The 26276-nt window shown below is 34.8% G+C and overlaps 1 protein-coding gene and 1 long non-coding RNA gene across 22 annotated transcripts in view; one reads left to right on the plus strand and one right to left on the minus strand.

Moving 5' to 3' along the window:
* The first annotated feature begins 6937 nt into the window (after window positions 1-6937).
* Window positions 6938-20800, plus strand: LOC143258174 (uncharacterized). The gene is made up of 4 exons (XR_013032176.1): window positions 6938-7249; window positions 11275-11472; window positions 11760-11818; window positions 17018-20800. It is a non-coding gene; the product is annotated as an uncharacterized LOC143258174 (long non-coding RNA).
* The window catches only part of LOC143258032 (low-density lipoprotein receptor class A domain-containing protein 4-like), a 112506-nt gene continuing 106898 nt past the window's right edge, over window positions 20669-26276 (minus strand). For 18 of the 21 annotated variants that reach the window (XM_076517110.1, XM_076517156.1, XM_076517130.1 and 15 more), the window contains 2 exons: window positions 23745-23917; window positions 20669-23365 (listed from right to left, as the gene is read on the minus strand). In XM_076517110.1, coding sequence (XP_076373225.1) covers window positions 22775-23365; window positions 23745-23840 — 687 coding nt within the window. In that variant the 5' untranslated portion in view covers window positions 23841-23917 and the 3' untranslated portion in view covers window positions 20669-22774. The remainder of the gene's footprint in view (window positions 23366-23744; window positions 23918-26276) is intronic. The other 3 variants (XM_076517144.1, XM_076517114.1, XM_076517073.1) reach the window with 1 other exon arrangement.

Genomic DNA, 26276 nt, shown 5'->3' on the forward strand with positions numbered 1-26276 from the left:
TAACCCAAGAGCTGACAGAAGGGAATACTGACAGTTTGTCTTTCCTCTAGCCTATCATTAGATATTAACCCAAGAGCTGACAGAAGGGAATACTGACAATTTGTCTTTCCTCTAGCCTATCATTAGATATTAACCCAAGAGCTGACAGAAGGGAATACTGACAATTTGTCTTTCCTCTAGCCTATCATTAGATATTAACCCAAGAGCTGACAGAAGGGAATACTGACAGTTTGTCTTTCCTCTAGCCTATCATTAGATATTAACCCAAGAGCTGACAGAAGGGAATACTGACAGTTTGTCTTTCCTCTAGCCTATCATTAGATATTAACCCAAGAGCTGACAGAAGGGAATACTGACAGTTTGTCTTTCCTCTAGCCTATCATTAGATATTAACCCAAGAGCTGACAGAAGGGAATACTGACAGTTTGTCTTTCCTCTAGCCTATCATTAGATATTAACCCAAGAGCTGACAGAAGGGAATACTGACAGTTTGTCTTTCCTCTAGCCTATCATTAGATATTAACCCAAGAGCTGACAGAAGGGAATACTGACAATTTGTCTTTCCTCTAGCCTATCATTAGATATTAACCCAAGAGCTGACAGAAGGGAATACTGACAGTTTGTCTTTCCTCTAGCCTATCATTAGATATTAACCCAAGAGCTGACAGAAGGGAATACTGACAGTTTGTCTTTCCTCTAGCCTATCATTAGATATTAACCCAAGAGCTGACAGAAGGGAATACTGACAGTTTGTCTTTCCTCTAGCCTATCATTAGATATTAACCCAAGAGCTGACAGAAGGGAATACTGACAATTTGTCTTTCCTCTAGCCTATCATTAGATATTAACCCAAGAGCTGGCAGAAGGGAATACTGACAATTTGTCTTTCCTCTAGCCTATCATTAGATATTAACCCAAGAGCTGACAGAAGGGAATACTGACAATTTGTCTTTCCTCTAGCCTATCATTAGATATTAACCCAAGAGCTGACAGAAGGGAATACTGACAGTTTGTCTTTCCTCTAGCCTATCATTAGATATTAACCCAAGAGCTGACAGAAGGGAATACTGACAGTTTGTCTTTCCTCTAGCCTATCATTAGATATTAACCCAAGAGCTGGCAGAAGGGAATACTGACAGTTTGTCTTTCCTCTAGCCTATCATTAGATATTAACCCAAGAGCTGACAGAAGGGAATACTGACAGTTTGTCTTTCTTCTAGCCTATCATTAGATATTAACCCAAGAGCTGACAGAAGGGAATACTGACAATTTGTCTTTCCTCTAGCCTATCATTAGATATTAACCCAAGAGCTGACAGAAGGGAATACTGACAATTTGTCTTTCCTCTAGCCTATCATTAGATATTAACCCAAGAGCTGACAGAAGGGAATACTGACAATTTGTCTTTCCTCTAGCCTATCATTAGATATTAACCCAAGAGCTGACAGAAGGGAATACTGACAGTTTGTCTTTCCTCTAGCCTATCATTAGATATTAACCCAAGAGCTGACAGAAGGGAATACTGACAGTTTGTCTTTCCTCTAGCCTATCATTAGATATTAACCCAAGAGCTGACAGAAGGAAATACTGACAATTTGTCTTTCCTCTAGCCTATTATTAGATATTAACCCAAGAGCTGACAGAAGGGAATACTGACAATTTGTCTTTCCTCTAGCCTATCATTAGATATTAACCCAAGAGCTGACAGAAGGGAATACTGACAATTTGTCTTTCCTCTAGCCTATCATTAGATATTAACCCAAGAGCTGGCAGAAGGGAATACTGACAATTTGTCTTTCCTCTAGCCTATCATTAGATATTAACCCAAGAGCTGACAGAAGGGAATACTGACAGTTTGTCTTTCCTCTAGCCTATCATTAGATATTAACCCAAGAGCTGACAGAAGGGAATACTGACAGTTTGTCTTTCCTCTAGCCTATCATTAGATATTAACCCAAGAGCTGGCAGAAGAGAATACTGATAATTTGTCTTTTTTCTAGCCTATTATTAGATATTAACCCAAGAGCTGACAGAAGGGAATACTGACAGTTTGTCTTTCTTCTAGCCTATCATTAGATATTAACCCAAGAGCTGACAGAAGGGAATACTGACAATTTGTCTTTCCTCTAGCCTATCATTAGATATTAACCCAAGAGCTGGCAGAAGGGAATACTGACAATTTGTCTTTCCTCTAGCCTATCATTAGATATTAACCCAAGAGCTGGCAGATGAGAATACTGATAATTTGTTTTTCCTCTAGCTTATTATTAGATATTAACCCAAGAGCTGACAGAAGGGAATACTGACAGTTTGTCTTTCTTCTAGCCTATCATTAGATATTAACCCAAGAGCTGACAGAAGGGAATACTGACAATTTGTCTTTCTTCTAGCCTATCATTAGATATTAACCCAAGAGCTGACAGAAGGGAATACTGACAGTTTGTCTTTCCTCTAGCCTATCATTAGATATTAACCCAAGAGCTGGCAGAAGGGAATACTGACAATTTGTCTTTCCTCTAGCCTATCATTAGATATTAACCCAAGAGCTGACAGAAGGGAATACTGACAATTTGTCTTTCCTCTAGCCTATCATTAGATATTAACCCAAGAGCTGACAGAAGGGAATACTGACAGTTTGTCTTTCCTCTAGCCTATCATTAGATATTAACCCAAGAGCTGACAGAAGGGAATACTAACAGTTTGTCTTTCCTCTAGCCTATCATTAGATATTAACCGAAGAGCTGGCAGAAGAGAACACTGATAATTTGTCTTTTCTCTAGCCTATTATTAGATATTAACCCAAGAGCTGACAGAAGGGAATACTGACAGTTTGTCTTTCTTCTAGCCTATCATTAGATATTAACCCAAGAGCTGACAGAAGGGAATACTGACAATTTGTCTTTCCTCTAGCCTATCATTAGATATTAACCCAAGAGCTGGTAGAAGGGAATACTGACAATTTGTCTTTCCTCTAGCCTATCATTAGATTTTAACCGAAGAGCTGGCAGAAGGGAATACTGACAATTTGTCATCCCTCTAGCCTATCATTAGATATTAACCCAAGAGCTGACAGAAGGGAATACTGACAGTTTGTCTTTCTTCTAGCCTATCATTAGATATTAACCCAAGAGCTGGCAGAAGGGAATACTGACAGTTTGTCTTTCCTCTAGCCTATCATTAGATATTAACTCAAGAGCTGGCAGAAGGGAATACTGACAATTTGTCTTTCCTCTAGCCTATTATTAGATATTAACCCAAGAGCTGACAGAAGGGAATACTGACAGTTTGTCTTTCTTCTAGCCTATCATTAGATATTAACCCAAGAGCTGACAGAAGGGAATACTGACAATTTGTCTTTCCTCTAGCCTATCATTAGATATTAACTCAAGAGCTGGTAGAAGGGAATACTGACAATTTGTCTTTCCTCTAGCCTATCATTAGATATTAACCGAAGAGCTGGCAGAAGGGAATACTGACAATTTGTCATCCCTCTAGCCTATCATTAGATATTAACCCAAGAGCTGACAGAAGGGAATACTGACAGTTTGTCTTTCTTCTAGCCTATCATTAGATATTAACCCAAGAGCTGGCAGAAGGGAATACTGACAGTTTGTCTTTCCTCTAACCTGTCATTGGATATTAGCTCTAGAGCTGGCAGAAGGGAATATTGACAATTTGGCTTTCCTCTAGCCTATCATTAGATATTAACCGAAGAGCTGACAGAAAGGAATACTGACAATTTGTCTTTCCTCTAGCCTATCATTAGATATTAACCCAAGAGCTGGCAGAAGGGAATACTGACAATTTGTCTTTCCTTTAGCCTATCATTAGATATTAACCCAAGGGGTGGCAGAAGGGAATACTGACAATTTGTTTTTTCTTTTAGCCTGTCATTAGTGCTTAATTGAGGACAGTTATGTGTTCAATTCTGAGGTAAACAAACAAGTTTGAACTTGCAGAGAAATATAAAAGAAATACATTAGAATACTAAGCCATAAATCCATATTTACACGACGAATGTTGGTAAACCAATGATGAATGTATTGTAAATATCGCAAATGACGAATGTATTGTAAATAAGTTGTGAAACTGAAAACATATCTAAATAACTACTTATAACTTGTTTCTTTATAGAGGACAATTTTATAAGTAAGATAAAAAATATCATCCATTGTAATAATAAATATATTTTTCTTCAACGTACTGTTGTTAACGTTTGCCACCACCTCCTGGTGATGTTGATAACAGACTTTGTTGATTTTATCCAGTATGTATCAACACCTAACGTTTCACCACCACGTCCTGGTGGTGTTGATGATAGACTATGTTGATTTGTCCAGTATGTATCAACACCTAACGTTTCACCACCACGTCCTGGTGGTGTTGATGATAGACTTTGTTGATTTTATCCAGTATGTATCAACACCTGACGTTTCGCCACCATGTTGTTGGCCCCGCATGGCAAGTTGGGTTAAGGCGTTCGACTCGTAATTTCAGGGTCGCGGGATCGAATCCCTGTCGCACCAAACATACTCGCCCTATCAGCTGTGGGGATGTATTAACGTTACGGTCATTCACTATTCGTTGGTCAAAGAGTAGCCCAAGGGTTGACGGTGGGTGGTGATGACTAACTGCCTTTCCTCTAGTTTTACACTACTAAATTAGGGACGGCTAGCGCAGATAGCCGTCGAGTAGCTTTGCGCGAAATTCAAAGCAAACCAAACCACCATGTTCTGCTAGTGTTGATGGTAGACTGTGTTGATTTTGTCCAGTATATATTAACACCTAGCGTTTTGCTACCATATCCTTTCCTTGCCGAATGAAACCACCAGAGAGCATTGTAATATAATATACCGTTATTTTGCTCACCATGTAGCATCAGTATTCTTTCCCGTAGCTCTTTTTTGTTTTAATTATGTTTACTACGAAAGACACATTACTTCCTATCGTTGTTAAAAACTGCATATAAATAAGTTCTTGAGTTAACATTCTAAGTTGTTTAACTGTGTTCTGTCAGGTATATATATCATGCTAGTACAGTTTCATAGCACGTGGGTTAATTTGGAAACTGTCCCGTCTTTAAACTTTAGAATTAATTCAACAAAAGAAAAATTTCCAGTATTGTGGTACCTGAGGACGTAAAGATAAGTCTTAGAGCTCATAACGTTAAAAATCAGGTTTCGATACCCCTGGTGGTCATAGCTAAAAATATAGCTTATTGTGTTGCTTTATACTTACGAAAAATTCTTTTAACTTTTTTTATAGACTCTTTTTAGGTGAAGGGTTAATATTACAAGTCGTTAGTACTCGGTGAATTCAATAAAAAATGCTATAATATGGATTATTGAAAGCACTACAAACGTTTATGGGGTAAAATCCCAATCAGGGTTTTCTTTTCACTCATTATTCTAAAACTGGTGTTACTCGAGACTCGAATTCTTAGTTTGTTATGGTGAGGGTTGAATTACATATTATGTGTTAACATGACTTAAGTTACGAATATAGGAAACGAGAGGGAGACACTTGTCAAGAGCACACATCACCAACTTTTGAGCTACGTTAGTCGGTGATAGTGATGTAGGTTGTAACTGTTGTAACTACGGGTTGTCTTAAAAACCGGTTTTCCTAGTATCTTTTAAACTGTAGACACAGCAGCGGTAAGTTTACTGTAGAACATTAGCGGTATCAGGAACTTTCTTCCAAATATTTTAAGGAAAATGTAATTATAATATTATTTTATTATCAGTATAAAATGCGTAGCACATGTGGGGTTTGCATGAGATATTTAATAACAAAGAAATTTATATGTAGAAATGAAAGATTCTCTAAGTTTTGTCACGGAACATCCTGTAATTATTTAAATAAGCGAGATGTTAGTATACCATCTTTGAAGACATACATATTTTCTTACCATTAATGTATAGTGATGAATTTATTGAACTGGAGAATGAATTTAAAACACAAAAAGGGAAACCCTTACAGATGCCAATTCCTTATTTTAATAATTACAACGTTTCGACTCATACTACTATAAGTCGTAATTATTAAAATGTGAACTTGCCATCTGTAAAGGTTGCTGTTATTATAATTTGAACTAATTATTATTGTCATTAGTTTACGCAACATGGGTGTTCTCTAATTATTGAGAATAAGTTTAGAAGTGTTATTCGAAGGGTGTATCGCAAGATACGTTTGATGTGTGTGCATTTGAATGTAATTGTTTTCCTATGTACTAGTCCTTGCTTTAGTTGTACTTCATGGACTGCAGCTGGAGACGATGTTTCGGCTTCCATAACCAGGCTTCAGTGTAAAAACCTTCATTTCGTCTCACATTCTTTCGGCAGACAGTTATATCCATTAAAGTTCCCAAATTCACACGTGTTTGCTGTCAACAAGACTGTGTTGGGTTCACAGAAAGAAAGCACGAGTGAAAGAACATGCTGACCTAAGATCCTTTCAGCCGTGGGGGCGTTATAATGTGACGGTCAATCCCACTATTCGTTGGTGAAAGAGTAGCCCAAGAGTTGGCAGTGGGTGGTGATGACTAGCTGCCTTCCCTCTAGTCTTACACTGCTAAATTAGGGACGGCTAGTACAGATAGTCCTCAAGTAGCTTTGCGCGAAATTCAAAACAAACAAATAAACAAACCTAAGATCTTCTGTCAAGTCGAGTTTACTCGAACATGTCTTAAGAGGGCGTCACGCTGTTGTCCTTTCTAATTGGTTTAAGATCGTAATGCAGGCCAGTGATGAACAGGGCATCTAGATGAAGAAAGTTTTATGATCCACAGGCTGATATCTGAGATTAATGCAGTTACAAAAATTTATACACGACCCCAAAATGTGGAGAGAACTTTCACAGTGAGGGAACGCGAACCTTGGACCACCTGGAGCGAGAACAGCGAAGGTAGTACCTAACTAATATATCAGTACATTTTAACTGAATATTTTTCGGGTTTTGAGGTACATACACCTAGTTAGACCAGCCTGGTATTTTATTAGATGGATTATTTTTCTCATTTTTCTTACCTTTGAAAGTTATTTTGATCATTGATCAGACATTTGTTATGTAGGTTACTAATAATAACTACAACTCGCTTTCTTAATTAATTTTACACTTTAAGTTACACATGTTATTGTTACTTTAAAATCGTGGTTTATAAATATCGTATCTGGGCCACTGATGTCTCTGTTGTATCTCAGCAGTTAAGATGGGTTATGGTAATACACGAAACGTTGAGGATAAGTTGGTAAGTTTAACGTATTGTATCGTTTTGTGTGTGTGGTTTCTTAAAATTCTCTAAACATCCAAATTATGTGATGAATGAAATATATTTTAGTATAATAAAACGTTGAAACCAGTATAATATTTAGTTTATATATATTAAACATTTAGTATTGTATCATTTATGTACAACTTGAAGATAAAGTTGTACTATTATTATTATAGTGTTGTGTAGGCATTTTTAATACTTGAACTGTTTCATTTTATTTTATAGTTTATGTTATAATATGCATAATATTTTGTAATACAGTAAAATATTAACTTTCTGGCTTCAGTAAACATTATTATTATTAAGATATTATGTTTAAGGTTCGGAAACAAGAAACTAGCATTTCAACTAGCTCCCGAATATATAACAATTAGGCCCAGGTTAAGTCGCTGGTATTATATGTTAGTCTGAATATTGTACACTGGTGGCGCTATACCGCCTTTCAGCTAATCTTTTTGATTTAGAGTAAATCAGTCGCTACGATTCGTGTTAACAGGTAGTGGTATAGTGGTCAAACAGCAACACCAGATAGTTATTAACTTTGATTTATTGATGAATGGGTGTGTTTCTGTTTATGATGTTTATATTAGCATTACCATGACAATAATTAAATGATAATCTAGTGGTCATTTCACTTTTGGAATAAATATTGCTTTGAAATATATGCTAGTTGATATTAAATATTTATTGGATACATTAATCACTGGGGTTCGATTCCCCTCGGTGGACTCAGCAGATAGCCTGATGTGGCTTTACTATGAGAAAACACACACACATTAATCACTACACTTTTGTTTGAAGACATTGACTAGTATTGAGTAAACAAGCATAATCTGTAATATAATGAATCAGCAGGTGCCAGTGCCGATGATATGGTGAGCTAACATTAAAGTTACTACTCTTTCTTAGAAGAATGAATGTGGCAGTGGAACAAATACAGGAAACCTTAATGGACAGTTCGAATAAAATATGAAGTTCATTTTTATCTTACTTTTCATATAGGGTGTAAATAATATAGCTTGCAATATGTATAATTTTTATAAAACTGTCATGAAAATAACCACTGTGGATGAATGAATAATTTTATATAGTGACAGTAGATTTTAATACCTGTACTGTCATAACATAATATATGGACAACAAGGTATTATTTGTCCTTCAAGACTCACTTGGAACACCTGCCCTGCCCAGCCCAGCACGACCAGGTGGTTAGGGCTATAGACTCATAATTTGAGGGTCGTGGGTTCAAATCCCTGTCGCACCACATATGCTTGCCCTTTCAGCAGTTGAGCATTATAATGTTATGGTTAATCCCACTATTTGCTGGTAGAAGAGTAGTCCAAGAGTTGGGAGCAGGTGGTGATGACTAGTTGCCTTCACCCTAGTCTTACACTGCTAAATTAGGGACGGCTAGCACAGATAGCCCTCATTTAGATTTGTGCAAAATTTAAAACAAAGAAACAAACATCCACCATTGAGGAAAGGAAACATTTACACCCACAATTAATTATTTACTTTCTGTAAATCATTGGTTCCATGTCTTACATTCTTCTAACTTGTTCCTTCCACTAATGCTGACACAAGTCATCTACTCTGTTAGGTAAATAAAACTGTCTTAACCAAATCCTAGCCTGTCCTTTTTTCCAAATCATAAACATATGACCTGTTGACTTTGCAGTGTAGTTCAAATAAAAATCAGAAGTTTTTATTATGCTATTTTCAGGACAATCTTCTAAACTTTAATAAAATAATTTCTACCCATCTTTTCCCGTGAGAACGTTCCATGGAAGCTGGTCAGTCTGTCTTGGGAGTCATCCTGTTGTCCTCTCTTGAGCCCTTTTGAATAAGTTAATATTATTTCTTAGAGTCCAGAACTACATAATATTCCAAGTTAGGCCTAAGTAGAGAAATAAACTGTTTTTGACCCATAATTAGTATTGAATACATGTACATCCTAAAATTATGTTTACAAAGTGTGAATTTTTATAAATATTAGGAAATCTGAGAAGAAGAGAAAACATGAGACCATAGTCCAAGTTTTTAACAACTAAACATTTTAGGAAATCTGAGAAGAAGAGAAAACATAAGACCATAGTCCAAGTTTTTAACAACCATACATTTTAGGAAATCTGAGAAGAAGAGAAAACATAAGGCCATAGTCCAGGTTTTTAACAACTATACATTTTAGGAAATCTGAGAAGAGAAAACATAAGACCATAGTCCAAGTTTTTAACAACTATAAATGTTAGGAAATCTGGAAGAAGAGAAAACATAAGACCATAGTCCAAGTTTTTAACAAGTATACATTTTAGGAAATCTGAGAAGAAGAGAAAACAAGACCATGGTCCAAGTTTTTAACAACTATACATTTTAGGAAATCTGAGAAGAAGAGAAAACATAAGACCATAGTCCAAGTTTTTAACAACTATACATTTTAGGAAATCTGAGAAGAAGAGAAAACATAAGGCCATAGTCCAGGTTTTTAACAACTATACATTTTAGGAAATCTGAGAAGAGAAAACATAAGACCATAGTCCAAGTTTTTAACAACTATAAATGTTAGGAAATCTGGAAGAAGAGAAAACATAAGACCATAGTCCAAGTTTTTAACAAGTATACATTTTAGGAAATCTGAGAAGAAGAGAAAACATAAGACCATGGTCCAAGTTTTTAACAACTATACATTTTAGGAAATCTGAGAAGAAGAGAAAACATAAGACCATAGTCCAAGTTTTTAACAACTATACATTTTAGGAAATATGAGAAGAGAAAACATAAGACCATAGTCCAAGTTTTTAACAACTGCTGGGAACAAACATTACCTGTTTTTATATTATAATATGGCACTTTATCTTTTCCCAAAAGTTAGGTTTTTTGCCTTTGAAAATTTATACCAGTGTTTCAAAGTAGCTGGATAGTTACAGTTGATTTGATTATTTTACAGAGAATCCCATGTGGTTCTAGTTTCTAAAAGATAAGTTGTTTAAGTAATTAAGTATTGTATTTTTTAAGTAATAATTTTATCTGAATATAAAACAGTTGTATCCTTAACCAGAATATAAAAGTATTACATCTTCTAAAAAATGTGGTTTTTGTGTTTTCCTGTGTGTAACAGAATGTTCTGGCATAAGGAAAGAAATGAGAGATTACAATATAAATTAACATGAAATACAGTCACACTTGATGAGTGTGCTGGAATGGGTGGCAACTGTTTGTTGTAGAAAAACATGTAGAGAATGACAATTTGAAAGTCTTCAGATCAGTGTATGAGAACAGTAGGAGTGTTTTTTTATAGTATCCTCGATGTGTTGTGATTGGTTCTTTATTCTAGCTCCTAATTGGTAGAATGGCTGTATGTGACTTCAACAAAGAGTAGCTGTAGGTTGGTCACCTCCAGTCCCATGTCTCTGTCTAGTAAATTTTTATTGTACTGACATAGAAAGATTTTTTAATTTTTTCTTTTGGCATTCAAAATTTGTCTGTGCTGATGATTCTAGTTTTATCCCAGTTGATGCTGTGTCCAGTCGACCTGGAGTGTTCTGCAGTGGCTCAGTTTTGTGTTATTATTTCTTTACATTCTGCATGTTTTATTGCATGAACATGAAATTTCAAAGCTTACATTTCTGTTTGGTTTCACTAGAATTGTCTTGTAAGATTTTTCACTGAATGTTTTCAGGTAGGACAAGTTAATGGAGAGAGTGACATTCTGATCTTGTGAGAGTGTTTAATGATGGTAGAGGTTTAGCCTGTCTGTGACATTCTGATCTTCTTGTGGGAGTGTTTAATGAAGGTAGAGGTGTAGCCTGTCTGTGACATTCTGATCTTCTTGTGGGAGTGTTTAATGAAGGTAGAGGTGTAGCCTGTCTGTGACATTCTGATCTTCTTGTGGGAGTGTTTAATGAAGGTAGATGTGTAGCCTGTCTGTTTAAAATACTGTGGTCATTTTATGTTCTGTTTTGTTGGATATATCATCACAAATGTTTTCTACTTTCTGATTCAAGCATTAGGTTATACCACAAGTTACCAAGGTTGAATCACAGATCTAGACGTGTAAGTATTTGTCAGCGTGGGTGTGTTTCCTGTATACAGATGTGATAATGTTTCTTCTTCCCTCTGCTGATGAGTATGTCAATAAACAATTGACCGTATGTTTCCTCTATTTCCTGACTGAACTGGATTATTTTATCTCTAGAAGGCTGGTAAGATTTTGTAAAAAGGAATTTATTATAAATGATTCTCACTACTAGTAATTCTACATATTATATTTTTTCTCACTAATTTTACATTATTGTTTTATACCTTCACATGTATAAACTTCATTTAAAACATTTTCATTGTGTGATGTAACAGTTTATCTGCTGATATATTTGTGAGAAGAGCTGAAACCTTGAGTAATAATACTGAAGATAAACAGATCTTGGTTGTCTTAAATTTTTTATTGTTTCTGTGATTTTTGTATAAGATTTGTGATTTTTATCCTCCCCAGGACTATTGATCAGTTGACTGCTTATGTTACCTATTCCTTCAGACCAGTCCTTTCTAAAGGTATGCGAGATTTTGTTGGTTTGAATTTGATAACATATCACTTAAAACACTCATTAATTAATAGATTATTGTCATACAAAACACAAATATCTGGTGCCATTTGAAAATAGTAATAACCACATGAATAACCTTATTAGTTAATCATTTTATGAGCCATTACACTAACTGATTAAGTTGAGCAATTTTAAGTTAATCAGTAATAATAATAATATAAAATCATAATGACAGTAATTTGTTTGCTTGTATAGTTGTAATAATCAATAACTAATCTGAAAGATTATGTTTGACATAAATCATAATTTCAGTTAATCACTCATTTTATGTGATACTGACTTCATCTGTTGCTTCTTCTACTTCTTCATGGTCAGCTGCAGTTTCATAACTAGACAGGTTTGTGTATTCCAGAGAATACTTAAAAACTTGTATATCACTTTAAATAAAACATTGTAGTGTGAACTGTGCAGGACATTTAAAAACTTGTATATCACTTTAAATAAAACAGTGTAGTGTGAACTGTGCAGGACATTTAAAAACTTGTATATCACTTTAAATAAAACAGTGTAGTGTGAACTGTGCAGGACATTTAAAAACTTGCATATCACTTTAAATAAAACATTGTAGTGTGAACTGTGCAGGATATTTAAAAAACTTGTATATCACTTTAAATAAAACAGTGTAGTGTGAACTGTGCAGGACATTTAAAAACTTGTATATCACTTTAAGTACAACATTGTAGTGTGAACTGTGCAGGACATTTAAAAACTTGTATATCACTTTAAGTACAACATTGTAGTGTGAATTGTCAGCTTGTCCCTTTGTCTTGAGTTTTATTCTATGTATTTACAAGTATGGTATTTAATCAGTGTTTCCACCAGGTAAGACTATTAATTGAAACTCAGAGTGTATAGTAAGTGTAAAAGTTGGTTATTGAATATTTTTATTATATTCTATGTTCTTTTTTTAAAATTGTTTAAAAATTAACGAACACTAGAACTTTTTCATTGTTTAAAAAAAAGACAATAATCACATGTATAACAACTGATCTCTTTTATTATTGAGAATGTTTTATCTAAACTGACACGTTCACATCAAGTAATGGTATTTGTGATTTTCCAACATCTATAATATTTGGTACAACATTTGATTTTCACTGTTGTAACATTAATTTTAGTGTAATCTACTGTACTGCAAAGAAACTTCGTATGCAACAGATAATGTGTATGTATTTATTAATGAGAAGTTGTTTCACTTTTTGTCATTTAGTGAAATTTACTTCATTTTACAAACACAATAAATACAGTTGATCAGGGTTCACCAACAACAAGAATATTGTGTGGCTTTTATAAACTGTAAATAGATATTTGAGGCTGTTTGTAATAAAATAATTTTAATTGTATACCAATAAAACTCATCATTGGCTGAATTAATGGGAATAGTTGACTGTAAGAAACTGGCATAATTTTCTTTAATGAACCGTCTCTACATTACAAGATTGATTTCTCATCATCACACACACATTTAACTTGTTGTGAGTTGGTACTGATTGGATCAAGTTCTCTTTACATCATCACACACACATTTAACTTGTTGTGAGTTGGTACTGATTAGATCAAGTTCTCTTTACATCATCACACACACATTTAACTTGTTGTGAGTTGGTACTGATTAGATCAAGTTCTCTTTACATCATCACACACACATTTAACTTGTTGTGAGTTGGTACTGATTAGATCAAGTTCTCTTTACTTCATCACACATACATTTAACTTGTTGTGAGTTGGTACTGATTAGATCAAGTTCTCTTTACATCATCACACACATTTAACTTGTTGTGAGTTGGTACTGATTAGATCAAGTTCTCTTTACTTCTTCTTGAATGTTATGAATTTTAGTTGTTTTTACTAATAATCACATTTCTAATTCACTTTCTAAGTTTGTCATGTTTCTGTACTTTATCTTCACCAAGTTGAATTTTGTGTCACATTTTAAGGTTGTTTTTTGTAACTTGTATTTTCTTACATTGCTTTCAAGAACTTCACTTGAAATCCTCATGCACACGGGCTTATACACTTGTGTTTCTTTCATTACCTACGATGGCAGACTTGTGGATTTTATGGCTTGGTTTAGTGTGGTTAAAAATTGTTAGAACATTTATTCTGATGGAGGAAGGTGTTATTAATCCTTGGAACTTGAAGACTGTCTGTTTCAACTGATGTGTTATCTCCCTGAAGATTCCTGCTGGTCAGGGTTGAATAGTTAATATGATCTAGTTTTTTTCATGCTGTATTTAGTTTGTGATGCATCTTTGGGTCATTATTAGCACCTGTCACGGATGTGTACTTCTTATGCCAGTAAGGTTTAGAGTGTTCAGACACACTGCCTTCTCAGCCTTGAGGTGGTCACTTGGTTGGAGAGTCAAGAGTTGTTGGTTTTCTTTCTGTTTGGGATTCTTTTTTTTTTCACAGTTAGACCAGCTTAGTTGTTTGAATGTTTATTCCAATTCAAAAGGTAACTGTTGTATTTATCCAGCTGGTAAGCTGTGCTGATTATAAATACTGTCAACCCTACTGAGGCCACTTGGTGTGTTCTTGTGATAAAAGTAACAGGAATCCCATACTTTCCATTTCCATACCTTAACTTACACTGGAATCTGTGAAGCTCCTGACATCTTAAGATACAGATTGTCACTATCGTTCTGGATTCTGTACCTTCTCCTCCAAGATGGGACCGACATACTCGTGTACAGATGTATTTATGGGGCAAGGTTTGCGAAGACACAACTGATGAGCTACGTGTTACCTCCACATCATATTTCTTTGTAAGAAACACGGTAAACATTTTGTGTTCTGAAACTTGTTAACTAAATCAAGTTAGTTCTCTAGTATTCATTCTATTTGATGAAATTGGACCAGATTTGAGAATTTCAACATAAATAGGCTTATTCTTAATGAAATAAATGAAACATTAGTTTTCAGACCACAAGGAAATGTTTACTGGCTGAACCTTCAGAGATACAGTTGGGATTATGGATAAAAATATCACTAACAGTGAAAGCACTCAACTTCTGGATCAGTGTATTCCAAGCATTAGAAGTTTTGTTATACACAAATCAATCCTAGTTAGACCAGTTTATTAACTATATTAATCAATTAATTTTCAGTTATTTTGGTCAGAAGCCAATGTTAACTATTAATTAGTTAATCAAATCTTTGGTTTGATAGTTTTTGTTACTCTGTGTTTGCTACATATAGTTCTGTCTTTAAATTCTAGTAATAGACTTGAGTACAACTGTAAACTGGATCAGTGTACATTTGATATGTTTCACTCCCTCGGGTTTTGCCTGTTTTGATTTAATTGGATCTGTAATCAACATGTCAACAAACCAAGACGTGATTAAAATATAATTGTTCACAAAATTTCCATTCTAACATGAGTAATTTAAATGTAGGATAAGAGTTAGTGTTGATTAAAAAGTCCTTATTTTGTGATTTATAATTTGGTCCTGACCTCGAGGACTGTGGTTTAGTTTAAATGGTATAAACTCATCTGTGTCAAGGTTTAATGAAACATGAACAATTCCTCTTGCACAACTCTTAAAACCTGTACAGAGAGAAGTTGTTTTGTGTAGGCACTTTAATTGTGAAATATTGAAGTAAGTGTTGAAGTCAAACTATAATTTTGTCATTCAGTCTTCATGCAGTATACTATATAGTGTTGAACTGTTTGTATCTAACAGCTTTTAAATGTTCTTGGTGTTTTACAAAGCCTACAAAAATTGTCAAACTTTTGGTATTGTTTGTTAACGTTTGTAATCACCATTTTGGAGGTAGTGGTTCAGAAGTGGTTATAACCAGTATGGAAGCTGTATTGTCATGATGTTGTGAAAGTGATGCCAGGCTTAGTGTACATGTGGTACTGTTGTAGTATGGTTACTCTGTTATGGCCACAGGTTTGGTTTTGGAAAACTTGGTAGAATAATATTTTCTAGTGGAGAAACGTTGTAATTAGCCATTCAAACTTTTTGGTTTGGGGCTTCCATTTTCCAAAGTGAGAAGCTGTCTCACCTCTGTGAAAGTTTCTGCCAACCTAGATCAAATGTATAATTTTACCAAGCTACATTTATTGCTGTGCTCAAAAATAAATGAGAAACTAGTTTATGTGATAAGAGGACCTCAACGTGAGGCAGGTTTTGTATGTAATAACAGTCTTGAGTTGACAGCGTGACCATGTATGATTATATAGTCCAGAATTCTCAACTGACAAGACCTTGAATGTCATCATGCCAGGCAAAATAAGTCCACTCCAACTTGTTGGTGAGGTGCTGGTTTTAACATTAAGATACAAGACTTGTTCTCACAGAGCTGCAACTGGTTTATACTGGAAGGGTATTTTCTATTTGTATTTGCCCAACAGTTTGTTATTGCTGTAAAGTGTCTGTGCTACATTTTTTTACCACCCCTGTCATTCAAAGTAAGTTAGAGTAAATAGCTGACGTTTTATTTCATTTCAAACATCTAACTGGTAACATCTTGTTTGGTCAAATTTAGGTAGTTAAAGCAAGACCTGGATAGAGGATGAGTGTGTATCCATCGTACTTTTCTCTGTACAGTAGTTCTTACCAAAAACTTGCAAGATTAAATAACCACTTATTAACTATTCTTACAAGAGTCTCATTGGCAGTAGAATCTTTAATTATAACAATGTTATATAACATAAGTAGTGAGTAGACGCTTAGCACTCCTGACACTCGAAACGTAAATCATCTCGATCGTAAGCACACCAATAACCTTGACATAGCAGTTAACGGTGAGTTGTGACCCTATGTTTCTGAGAATGTATCAAGATTAATTGGAACTGTACAAAACAAGTGGCAATTCACTAAATAAAATATTACATAAGTGTTTAACCTACAAATGCTAAAATCTTTAGCCAAGATGTACAAGCAGAGAAAAATATTAAGTTTTTATGTAGCAGTAGTTAATGATAACAGACACTGTCTATGAACACTTATCTAGGCCTGAGTTGTTAATTTATTATCAAGTTAAAATTATTGGAATATTTATTCCTTCAGTCTATGTAATTGAAATATTACAATTGTCACTATTTTCAGTTACTTCAATATTATTGAGTTAAATTAATTAGCATCATCAGTAATGAGCACAACTCTGTATATGACCCATTGTGTGTTTTGATTGATAGGTGTCTTACCAATACAAGACCCCTGATTTACTGATGCAACATGTAAGTACAGATCCTGCACATAGGTAGGTGGTTAGTAATTTCTATTTTAACTTAATCTTGTGGTTCATTGTTCCTCATGTTCATATATAACATATTCAGTTGTGATCCAAGATACATGAGACAGGATCTATTAGTTTTCAGTTTCCTATTAGCTTAAAAAGAGAGAACTCTGTATTTTGGTTAAATGCCTACCTTTCCATACATTAACTGTGTTTCATAACCTCTGATTGTGATTAAAATTTTTACTTATGCAGATTTTGAGAGAAATGTTTTTGGTGTGAGTGTTATAAAAGTACACCTTATGTAATAGCCTGTGTAACTTTAATGGGTTCATAATCATTCTTGCCATACTGAAAACTTTTTAACACCCTCTTTGGAGAAGGCTACTTGAATGGTAGCAAAATTCTGTTAGGTTAGTTATTGTTATAGAGTTTCTATATATTGTAGTTGTTACCAAACAAGATAATTGTCTTGTGTAAACCATTCACTTGGACAAAGTAACAGAAGTTGATGACTTGTGCCAGGTACAGGTTTTGACTTATATTTATGGCCTAGGTCTTTTCAGTGTTGTCGGTGGCTAGCCTCGGCCAGTTTGAGAAAGTGGTACTTAACACGTGGAATGCACTAAGCTAAACTCTGAGAAAACAGGTAGTGAGAAAGGTTTGAGAAAATTCACTTTAAATAATCGTGCATATGTTTAGAAGCCACAATAGTTGTTAACTGTTTTGTTAGTTCAAACATAATCCATATAATACGTTTTAAACACAAACTATCCCCCACTCAGCAGCTGTTCTACTCAACTGTACCTTAGTTTCTCACAGCAAAGTCAACAGAACTTGTATCTAGTATTGAAGTTCAATTTTTCAATGTTAAATAAAGGTGACACCAGTGGTTTGTTTAATTAATACATAAGTTTGGGAGACAGTATTTGATATGGGATGTTTTAGTTGGACAAAACAGTTAATAGCACTTATAAGAATAGTCTCCAAGACCTCTGCCTTGTGTCCCTGAATTATGGAACATATATGATAACATAAACCGAACAGCTACACTGTTTTTAAAAGACAACTGAATGAAAACACTTGTAGAGTTTTAATCTTTTTCAGTGAAGATTCCTAACACCATATTTTTATATTACTTTCAGGAGTTAATCTGCTTCTTATTACATTATCTAACATGAACAAGTTCCTAACAGTACTTTAAACTATGTTGGTGAACTTGTATACCTTGCTAGTGACAAAAACATCTCGGTTACTTAGGTCAACCAATCATTTGTATTTCTAACTCAAGGATATTCATAATGAATTCATTATATTGTAGGATCTCTTTATGGTACAAAAAAGTCAAATACCACATGCACTTCAGAAAATGGTATTATATCATTTCTTCAAACAATGTTTCTTTATGTTTTGTTAAATGTCCTTAAACATTCTTACTCATGTTACACCCATAATCATGTAACTAGTGTACCACTAAAAACAGTGACCTATGGTCATCCATCAGCTCGTTTTCTCTCTCCACTGTTAATTGTGACCTAGGGTCGTCCGTCAGCTCTTCATCTCTTTCTACTATTAACTGCAAAGAATATTGGTGGTAGAAGTTTGGTTTACACAATTTGCACACTGTCTTATTTTGAACTAGTGGATGCAAAGCACATAGTAACAAACGAGAAACAATCACTGATGCCACCTAGTTTGACCTGTTTCTATCAAGAGAGCAATTCCAAAAGAGGTTTCCAAGAATTGGAGTAAATTATAAATGAATTACTGTTGTAGCATAGGTTTCATGGTAATAAGAAAATTGTATATCACTTCCTGTTAAAAACCACAGTTGTTTTCTTTCCATTCACATATCTTTTTCTATAAATATTGAAACATCTTTATCTCTAAGAAAACTACAGAGTCACACTTTCTCTCCCCCCTTCAATAGAATGAAACAATTCACACGTTATTATTTTTATTAAAATTTACCTTCATCATTACTGTTATAAATGGTATATGCTAACATCTTCCTCCTGAAGCATGATCATGGTCCATGGAAATAGAGCATGTTTCATCCAAATGGAAGAATTAGTTTCTGAAAATTATTTTTCATGTGCTATGTTGACATTAGTAGAAACTCTGATTAATAAGGGACTTAGTCAAACATGAGGTGTAATTTTTATCCTCATTTCTACTAGCTAATACCTGCAGGTTCCTTGAGGTTCGATCTACCACAAGACCAGAGGTATTCGATTTCCCTACAAACTAAAAATATTTTAATACCAGAGGGCTATGAACTTATGAAGTAAAATACAAGTTTCTAATTTCAGCAACTGACTTTTGCAAACTAGTGTAGCCTGATTCTAAAGCTGGTTAATACATTGGATTCATCTAGGAGTAGAAACAGCTTACTAATCAACCACTGTATGTCTAAATATCCATTCAAAACTGTACTCGGTTGAATTAAGTATACAGGAACCATAACAAGGAAATGCAAGCAACATTCAGAGTCTCAGTGATGGCTGCTTCTACAGATAAACATTATCCAAAATAATAAATCAACAGTTTATTATATCAACTTTAAAGATACAATTGTTAGTGGAAGAGATGACTTTGTGAAACAAATCTGATGGTGACAGTACTTTTCATACCCTGTTATCAACAACAAAGAACACAGTGGTTGATAATTATACCTGCAGTTTTACTCTGGTAAGCTGTGCCAAACCACAGTGTAGGGTTTGTACTATTAGAACATTTGTTTTGTGGCAACAACAAAGTCAAAGTTCACGTAACTGCAACACATCTGGAACTGAGCGACAAATTAACAAAATGTCAGACTGCTGGGTGAGTTCACAACTGTATATCAACAAATGCTGTTGTACCATGTTTTGGAATACACGTCTTTACACAGCCTTAAGTTAAGAAACGCTGTTATGCTGTGGTCTGAAGTACACGTATTTAACCAACTTAAGTTTACAGGTGTTGTTGTGCCATGTTTTGTTAACATTGCAAGTTTCTTCCCTCTAACTTTTAAATAAGACTCCCCACCAACCTTTGAAATGAATGGAATTCAGAAATAATTTTTATGTCATGGAATATGAATAGAGAGCGTGAAGTGTTCTGTAATCATACAAAAGAAGGAAACATCATAAAATGTTCTCCCAGTGCAGCAAAGTTCATTGTGAAATTGAAATGAACAAATCATACCAAAACAATATACTCCACCTTACTCAGGTATTTCTTTAAGAAGAAAATTACTAGTTTTTAGCCACACACAAATCTATCCATTAAGAGTAAAAGTGAGGTCACTGTTCTTTTTAATGGAACAGAAATGCATAGATTGTAATCTTCACCACTATTCACATCAAATGAGTTGCTTGAATGTACATCCAACACATATTCCCAAATACTAAATGTTCAAATGTAATAATACCATTACGTTACACGTCATGGAATGTAAAAGTAATTTGTAAATGCTTTTCGTATGCAGCATTTATAATTATAATACAAGTTTGTTTGTTGCAACTTAATATATCAAAACATCTGTTTTAATATGTTATTTCACTACATACAAAGCTGTCTTTTTGCTTCTGTTCAAAAACTCACAAAAAATAAACTAGAAAACTAGTTTTTATTTAAATGTGTCAGTTTATTATTTGTTATCAAAGTAGATACACCTCAACATTATTCTTGTAAATTGATTGTTCAATTGATGTTAGAAATAAAACAGTTTTATCTTGTGACTTTTAACAAAAATAAATTATATTGAATATATTTGTTTACTTAAATGGCAATAAGTAGTTATTGCACTAGAAATTTTGATGTTTAAAAGATATTTAAGATCTACGGTCAGTCTGCTGAACAACAGGACCACGGACTGTTCTCGTATCAAACCTTGCTTTTGTAACTGAAGGGTCAACAATTTAAAGCTCTGTGCAAACAAATAATGTTCTGAAAACAGCACAATTACCTGGCCCCATAAATAAATCAATTACTCACAATGTATAAAAATGTAATGAGCAACTGTTTTTACATTATCCAGTTTCCTTGTATGTGTGCACACACATATTATCTGAAACTTAGAAGATTTCACATGTTTACATTAAAGTGTGACACCATAGTTACCAACACTGACGATTCTTTGTGTTTAACAGGGAATAGAATTTTAAGAGTGATCTCTTTACAAGAACTGAGACTACCCAGCTTTGTCTTTTTGTTAAAATATATGACATCTTTATCAAATACTGAAGAAAAAACTAAATATAAACATAATTTTGAAGTTCCAAGCAGTTAAGTATCCATCTACTGAAGTTTTTAACAGACCCAGTGCTTTAACCAAAGCTGCATTTTAACACCAGGTGACAGGACAGTTTTTGTAGTGTTTAAAACTGTCAATCAGTGACAGTTATCTGTCTAGACCATTGGCACATACTAGATATAAATTATTATGAAATTACAAGCATCATATTTCTATTTTAAACTAAAGATTGTTTTGTTTTCGTGATGTAGCCCAGCTATTAGAGAAATCGAGAAATGGTTAATACACAACAGTATAAAGTCTCATGTTAAGCTATAATGTGACACTTGATAAAGCAAATCATTTTGATAACATTATATAACACCAGGTTGACAGCATGCACGTGCTTTTTAAACTTGCACAATTGTGGACTAGTCAACACGTTAATCACCATGGAAACTGTGCTGGTTTCAGAATCTTAAATAACTTTGTCGCCCTTAAATAAAATAATAAATCTTTACCATTTACAGAATTACATTCTGAATTTGTTTTTTTCCGTATTGTTAACACAAAGGGAACGCCACCTATCGTCCTGTATCCGGAGTCGGTCTTGTAATAAGAATTGTAATTAACAAGTCTGAAAATTCTAAGGATGAGATCTATGTACAATCTCGTGGTAACTCGATATAAATGAAATAGAAGTGAACGTCATCCATAATAAAAATATTAAATAAAGTCGGGAACAACCTTACGATAATTGGTCTGATCTGACACTAATATGGGTAAAGAATTTTATTTAAACTAACATAATAACAGTTACTGGTAAAAAGGCTCTAATTATACAGTTGTTAGCAGAACAGGTGTGTTTCTAATGAAAACTACGTTATTTGATATTAACAAGCTAAAGCAACCACATTACCTCAGTAAATCTGTTGTTGTTCAAACTGTGCATAGGTATTAGATGATCGTTATAAATGGATAAATTGACAGGGTTTACTGGCTCAAACAGGCAACTCTCCTCGTTAACACTGCGTTTATTTCAGAAAGATTTCTTCTCGCATTGCTCAGACATTATCACTTTTAACAAAAAACTAACAGTTTAGACTAGTCTGTGTGCTCACTACAGTGACAGAAAATTTTCTTTAGAACTCCTAAGTACGGCAGGGGTCGTCCACAAATCAGTACAGTAAATATTTCGCAAAATAGTTTCCTTTTTGTGTCCATGGTGACTATATAAACATGATATTTTTAAACATTCTGTTCATATACACAAACATCTTGGTTAATGTTCAAGCAATTCTTGAAAAGCATCATGGATCCCAGGCAGATTTCAAGTAGCCCACAAACCCTCCCTTTGTGTCTGCTGCATCAGTAAGTGAAACCAGTAACAAAATGTGAGGCACAAAGAAGGTTTAACCTTCTACATCCCAACTGTAGGCTCGTCCGCCTAACTTGGGGGAGTCCCAGCTGAAATCTTATCACAAGGTAAGTGGGTGATCAAACACCAGACTGACCAGAAAATCTACAAAGGTCGTGAGTTTGAATAATGTCACTGAATCTGGGTGGAGGCTCAGCTGCTTCCAAAGTCATCTGCCTTTGACATTCCTTCTCACCTGTAGAACTGGCTCTACGACGTGTTGTTTTTCCACACGTGGGTACTGGTATTCTGCAGTATACCTGAGATAGACCACCACTGTCCTGGTGGTGATTTCCACCACTAACATTCTGACGCGGTATGACTAGGGGATTTCTATCTATAGTTCTCAAGACACTAGCAGGTGAACAAGGTTTAGAGGAGAAACTCACGGGATTGGAGAGAGGGGTTTCAAGACCATCCCCTTGAAGCACCGTTCTGTTGGGAGGAGGGCGTATACAGCCCCTGTAGATCTCACTCTCCTGTTGAGGGTTTCGCAGGTGAAGTAACTTTGAGCTACCATACGGGTATTCCTCACCATCAGGCAAGGTTACAGACGCTGGAAGATCGAGAGCTAAGTCTGTCTGAACGGACTGCTGTCTGATGTGTCTTTCCTTCTGGGCGGCTAGCTCTAATCGGTTCTTATCTAGGAGACCGTGCCGCCTGAAGAGTACCTAAACATTAAAATCAGTTGTAAACATTCAAATAGAAATGTAGTTTAATTACACAAAATTTGTGTGAACCTCATAACCTACACCTCTCAAATTACAATTATTACTGTATTTCAACAAATACCTCCATGAGAATTGAGCCCTAAGCTACTTGTAATCCTTAAACTGACAATCAACATAAAGATGGTAATCACTATTATATCAATATCCACTCAGAAATGTAATCTGCCATATTCTTTACTTAACTAATCTGTTTTACAATAAATCTATTTAAATTACAAGTTAATTAAACATCATCAAAAACTAAATATTTTGGTGTTAAAACAAATCTGGAAGTTTAAGAAAAATGTCGAACTTCATTCGGTACACAAGAACAACTTACCGAGTGGTGAGGTGCTGGTAGATACACCTTTTGCTGGGGCTGGGGCACCTGGGGAGGCGGCCGACCCCGTCTTTCACTCCACGACCGCGCTCCCATCTTATAATGACTAATGACGCAGGTTAGAAGACCCACGTTTAACAGTACACCTATGACAATAATCCGAACAGTGGAAACTAATTAAAAAAAAAACAAAGTGAAACTTATTATTGGCAAGTGGTAACTACCTGAACAATGGACAGAGTAAATGTTTTATCAGCTGAGTGCCACCTACCAACCATCCGTTTCTTACTGATGCAGTCACAATATTCATAACTGTTATACAGAGTCCAGATAAAACCACACATCACAAATTTTATCATATACATATAGTTCCTTTTTCTATTACGATTCTTAAGAGCAAAAAGTTATAAATACCTTCAGAAATTGTCTCTGTGTAACAGCAAGATGTATCTATGAACTCTAGTCCACAAATGATGGAAACATATTTACCCTCTAGCCGTGTTACTTTTATTAATAATAGTTAAGGAAATAATAAATACTTATTTATACTGTCATCTGTCCACTTCCAGTGCTACGTGTAGTATTCTACTTTATATACGGAGTTCTACTCATTTCATTCTAGAATCAGATATCCAACTGAACATACAGATTTCTAAATGTTACGTTTTGTATTTAGGGCTCCCAAGGATTGATTCTAACCCTAAATATCCTCTCGTTCTACAGATATGGATCCAAGTGATATCCTATAGTTCTACAGGTAGGGGCCACGTGACATCCTCTAGTTCTAGATGTAGAGAACCAAGTAATATCCTTTAACTCTACATGTAGAGAACCAAGTAATATCCTTTAACTCTAGATGTAGGGAACCAAGTAATATCCTTTAACTCTACATATAGGGAACCAAGTAATATCCTTTACCTCTTAGACGTAGGGAACCAAGTAATATCATTTAACTCTACATGTAGGGAACCAAGTAATATCCTTTAACTCTACATGTAGGGAACCAAGTAATATCCTTTAACTCTTAGACGTAGGGAACCAAGTAATATCCTTTAACTCTTAGATGTAGGGAACCAAGTAATATCCTTTAACTCTTAGATGTAGGGAACCAAGTAATATCCTTTAACTCTTAGATGTAGGGAACCAACGAATATGCTTTAACTCTTTGAGGTAGGGAACCAAGTACAGTTACGAAAGTTTGTGTTGTTAAACTTGTATTAAGGGTTGCACAAAAAATAATCCATCTATAAAACATTTGTGCATAATTTGGGCTCGCGAAATATCCAATACTGATTGGAATACAAGAAACGCGATTTGTGTTCATTTTTACTTTTAAATACGGCCCAGCATGGCCAGGTGGGTTAAGGCGTTCGACTCGTAATCTGAGGGTCGCGGGTTCGAATCCCAGTCACACCAAACATACCCGCCCTTTCAGCGGTAGGGTCATTATAATGTGACGGTGAATTCTACTATTCGTTGGTAAAAGAGTAGCCCAAGAGTTAGCGGTGGGTGATGACTAGCTGTCTTCCCTTAGACTGTTAAATTAGAGACGGCTAGCGTAGATAGCCCTCGTTTAAATTTGCGTGAAATTAAAAGAGCAAAACAATCTTTATGTTTAGATAGTTCTAGAACATGAATACAGAAACTATTCATATCATTTCATAATAACCACCAAATCCATTAAAGTAATTTTTATATAAATTAGCGAATGGGCTTTTATCATGTTGTACAGTAATTCAGTGTTACAAACTTGTTTCTGTAACATGATATATAAATAAATCTTTCACGACGTCAACGTTGTAAAAGTGTTGTCTACTGGATTTTCTTTTCTCCAAACATATTATAGCAATAATTCGTTTTAGGACGACCCTAGTTACCAATGTTTTGTGATATTAATTACAATGAAGCACTTTATTCATAATGGATATATTAAAACATACTAATAGAAACATATTTCAGTATATCCAAAGCTGACAACATTCTCCACTCACAAAGAGAACTTGAAAATTTACTGATACGACTGTGTCAGAGGTACCAGCAGACATACAACTGTATGTGACGTATGTACAAAAGTAACTGTTGATATTTTTACGTGGAGGACTAACAGAGTGACGTAGGCTGATACACACACACCCTCCAAAATAGTGTCAGATTCATCTGTCTCCATAAGAAAATATAACTGTTAATTACGAACAATAAGTATTGTTATAAGATTCAAAGTGATCATTGTAGACTTCAAGGAATGTGGCAAGTTACGTTCTACAAACGATGGTAAGTGATATAACCTGTATGTTTGTACAGGAAGCTCCACCTTATACAGGAATCAGTTTCTCTAGTGACTAACGTGCACAAAATACTGTGCTACAAATAGCAATGTCTCTTCACAAACAACCCTATGATCTATTGGTATCATATGGCCTTTTTGACACGCGTCAATATACACCCATAAACGAAGGTCAGAGTCTGTTTTTAGTCCACAATGACTCTCCACACACGTCAATAATAGCATTGACTAGTCTGATATAAATGTTT

The sequence above is a fragment of the Tachypleus tridentatus genome, chromosome 1 (genome assembly GCF_004210375.1).
Source record: "Tachypleus tridentatus isolate NWPU-2018 chromosome 1, ASM421037v1, whole genome shotgun sequence".
Lineage (NCBI taxonomy): Eukaryota > Metazoa > Arthropoda > Merostomata > Xiphosura > Limulidae > Tachypleus > Tachypleus tridentatus.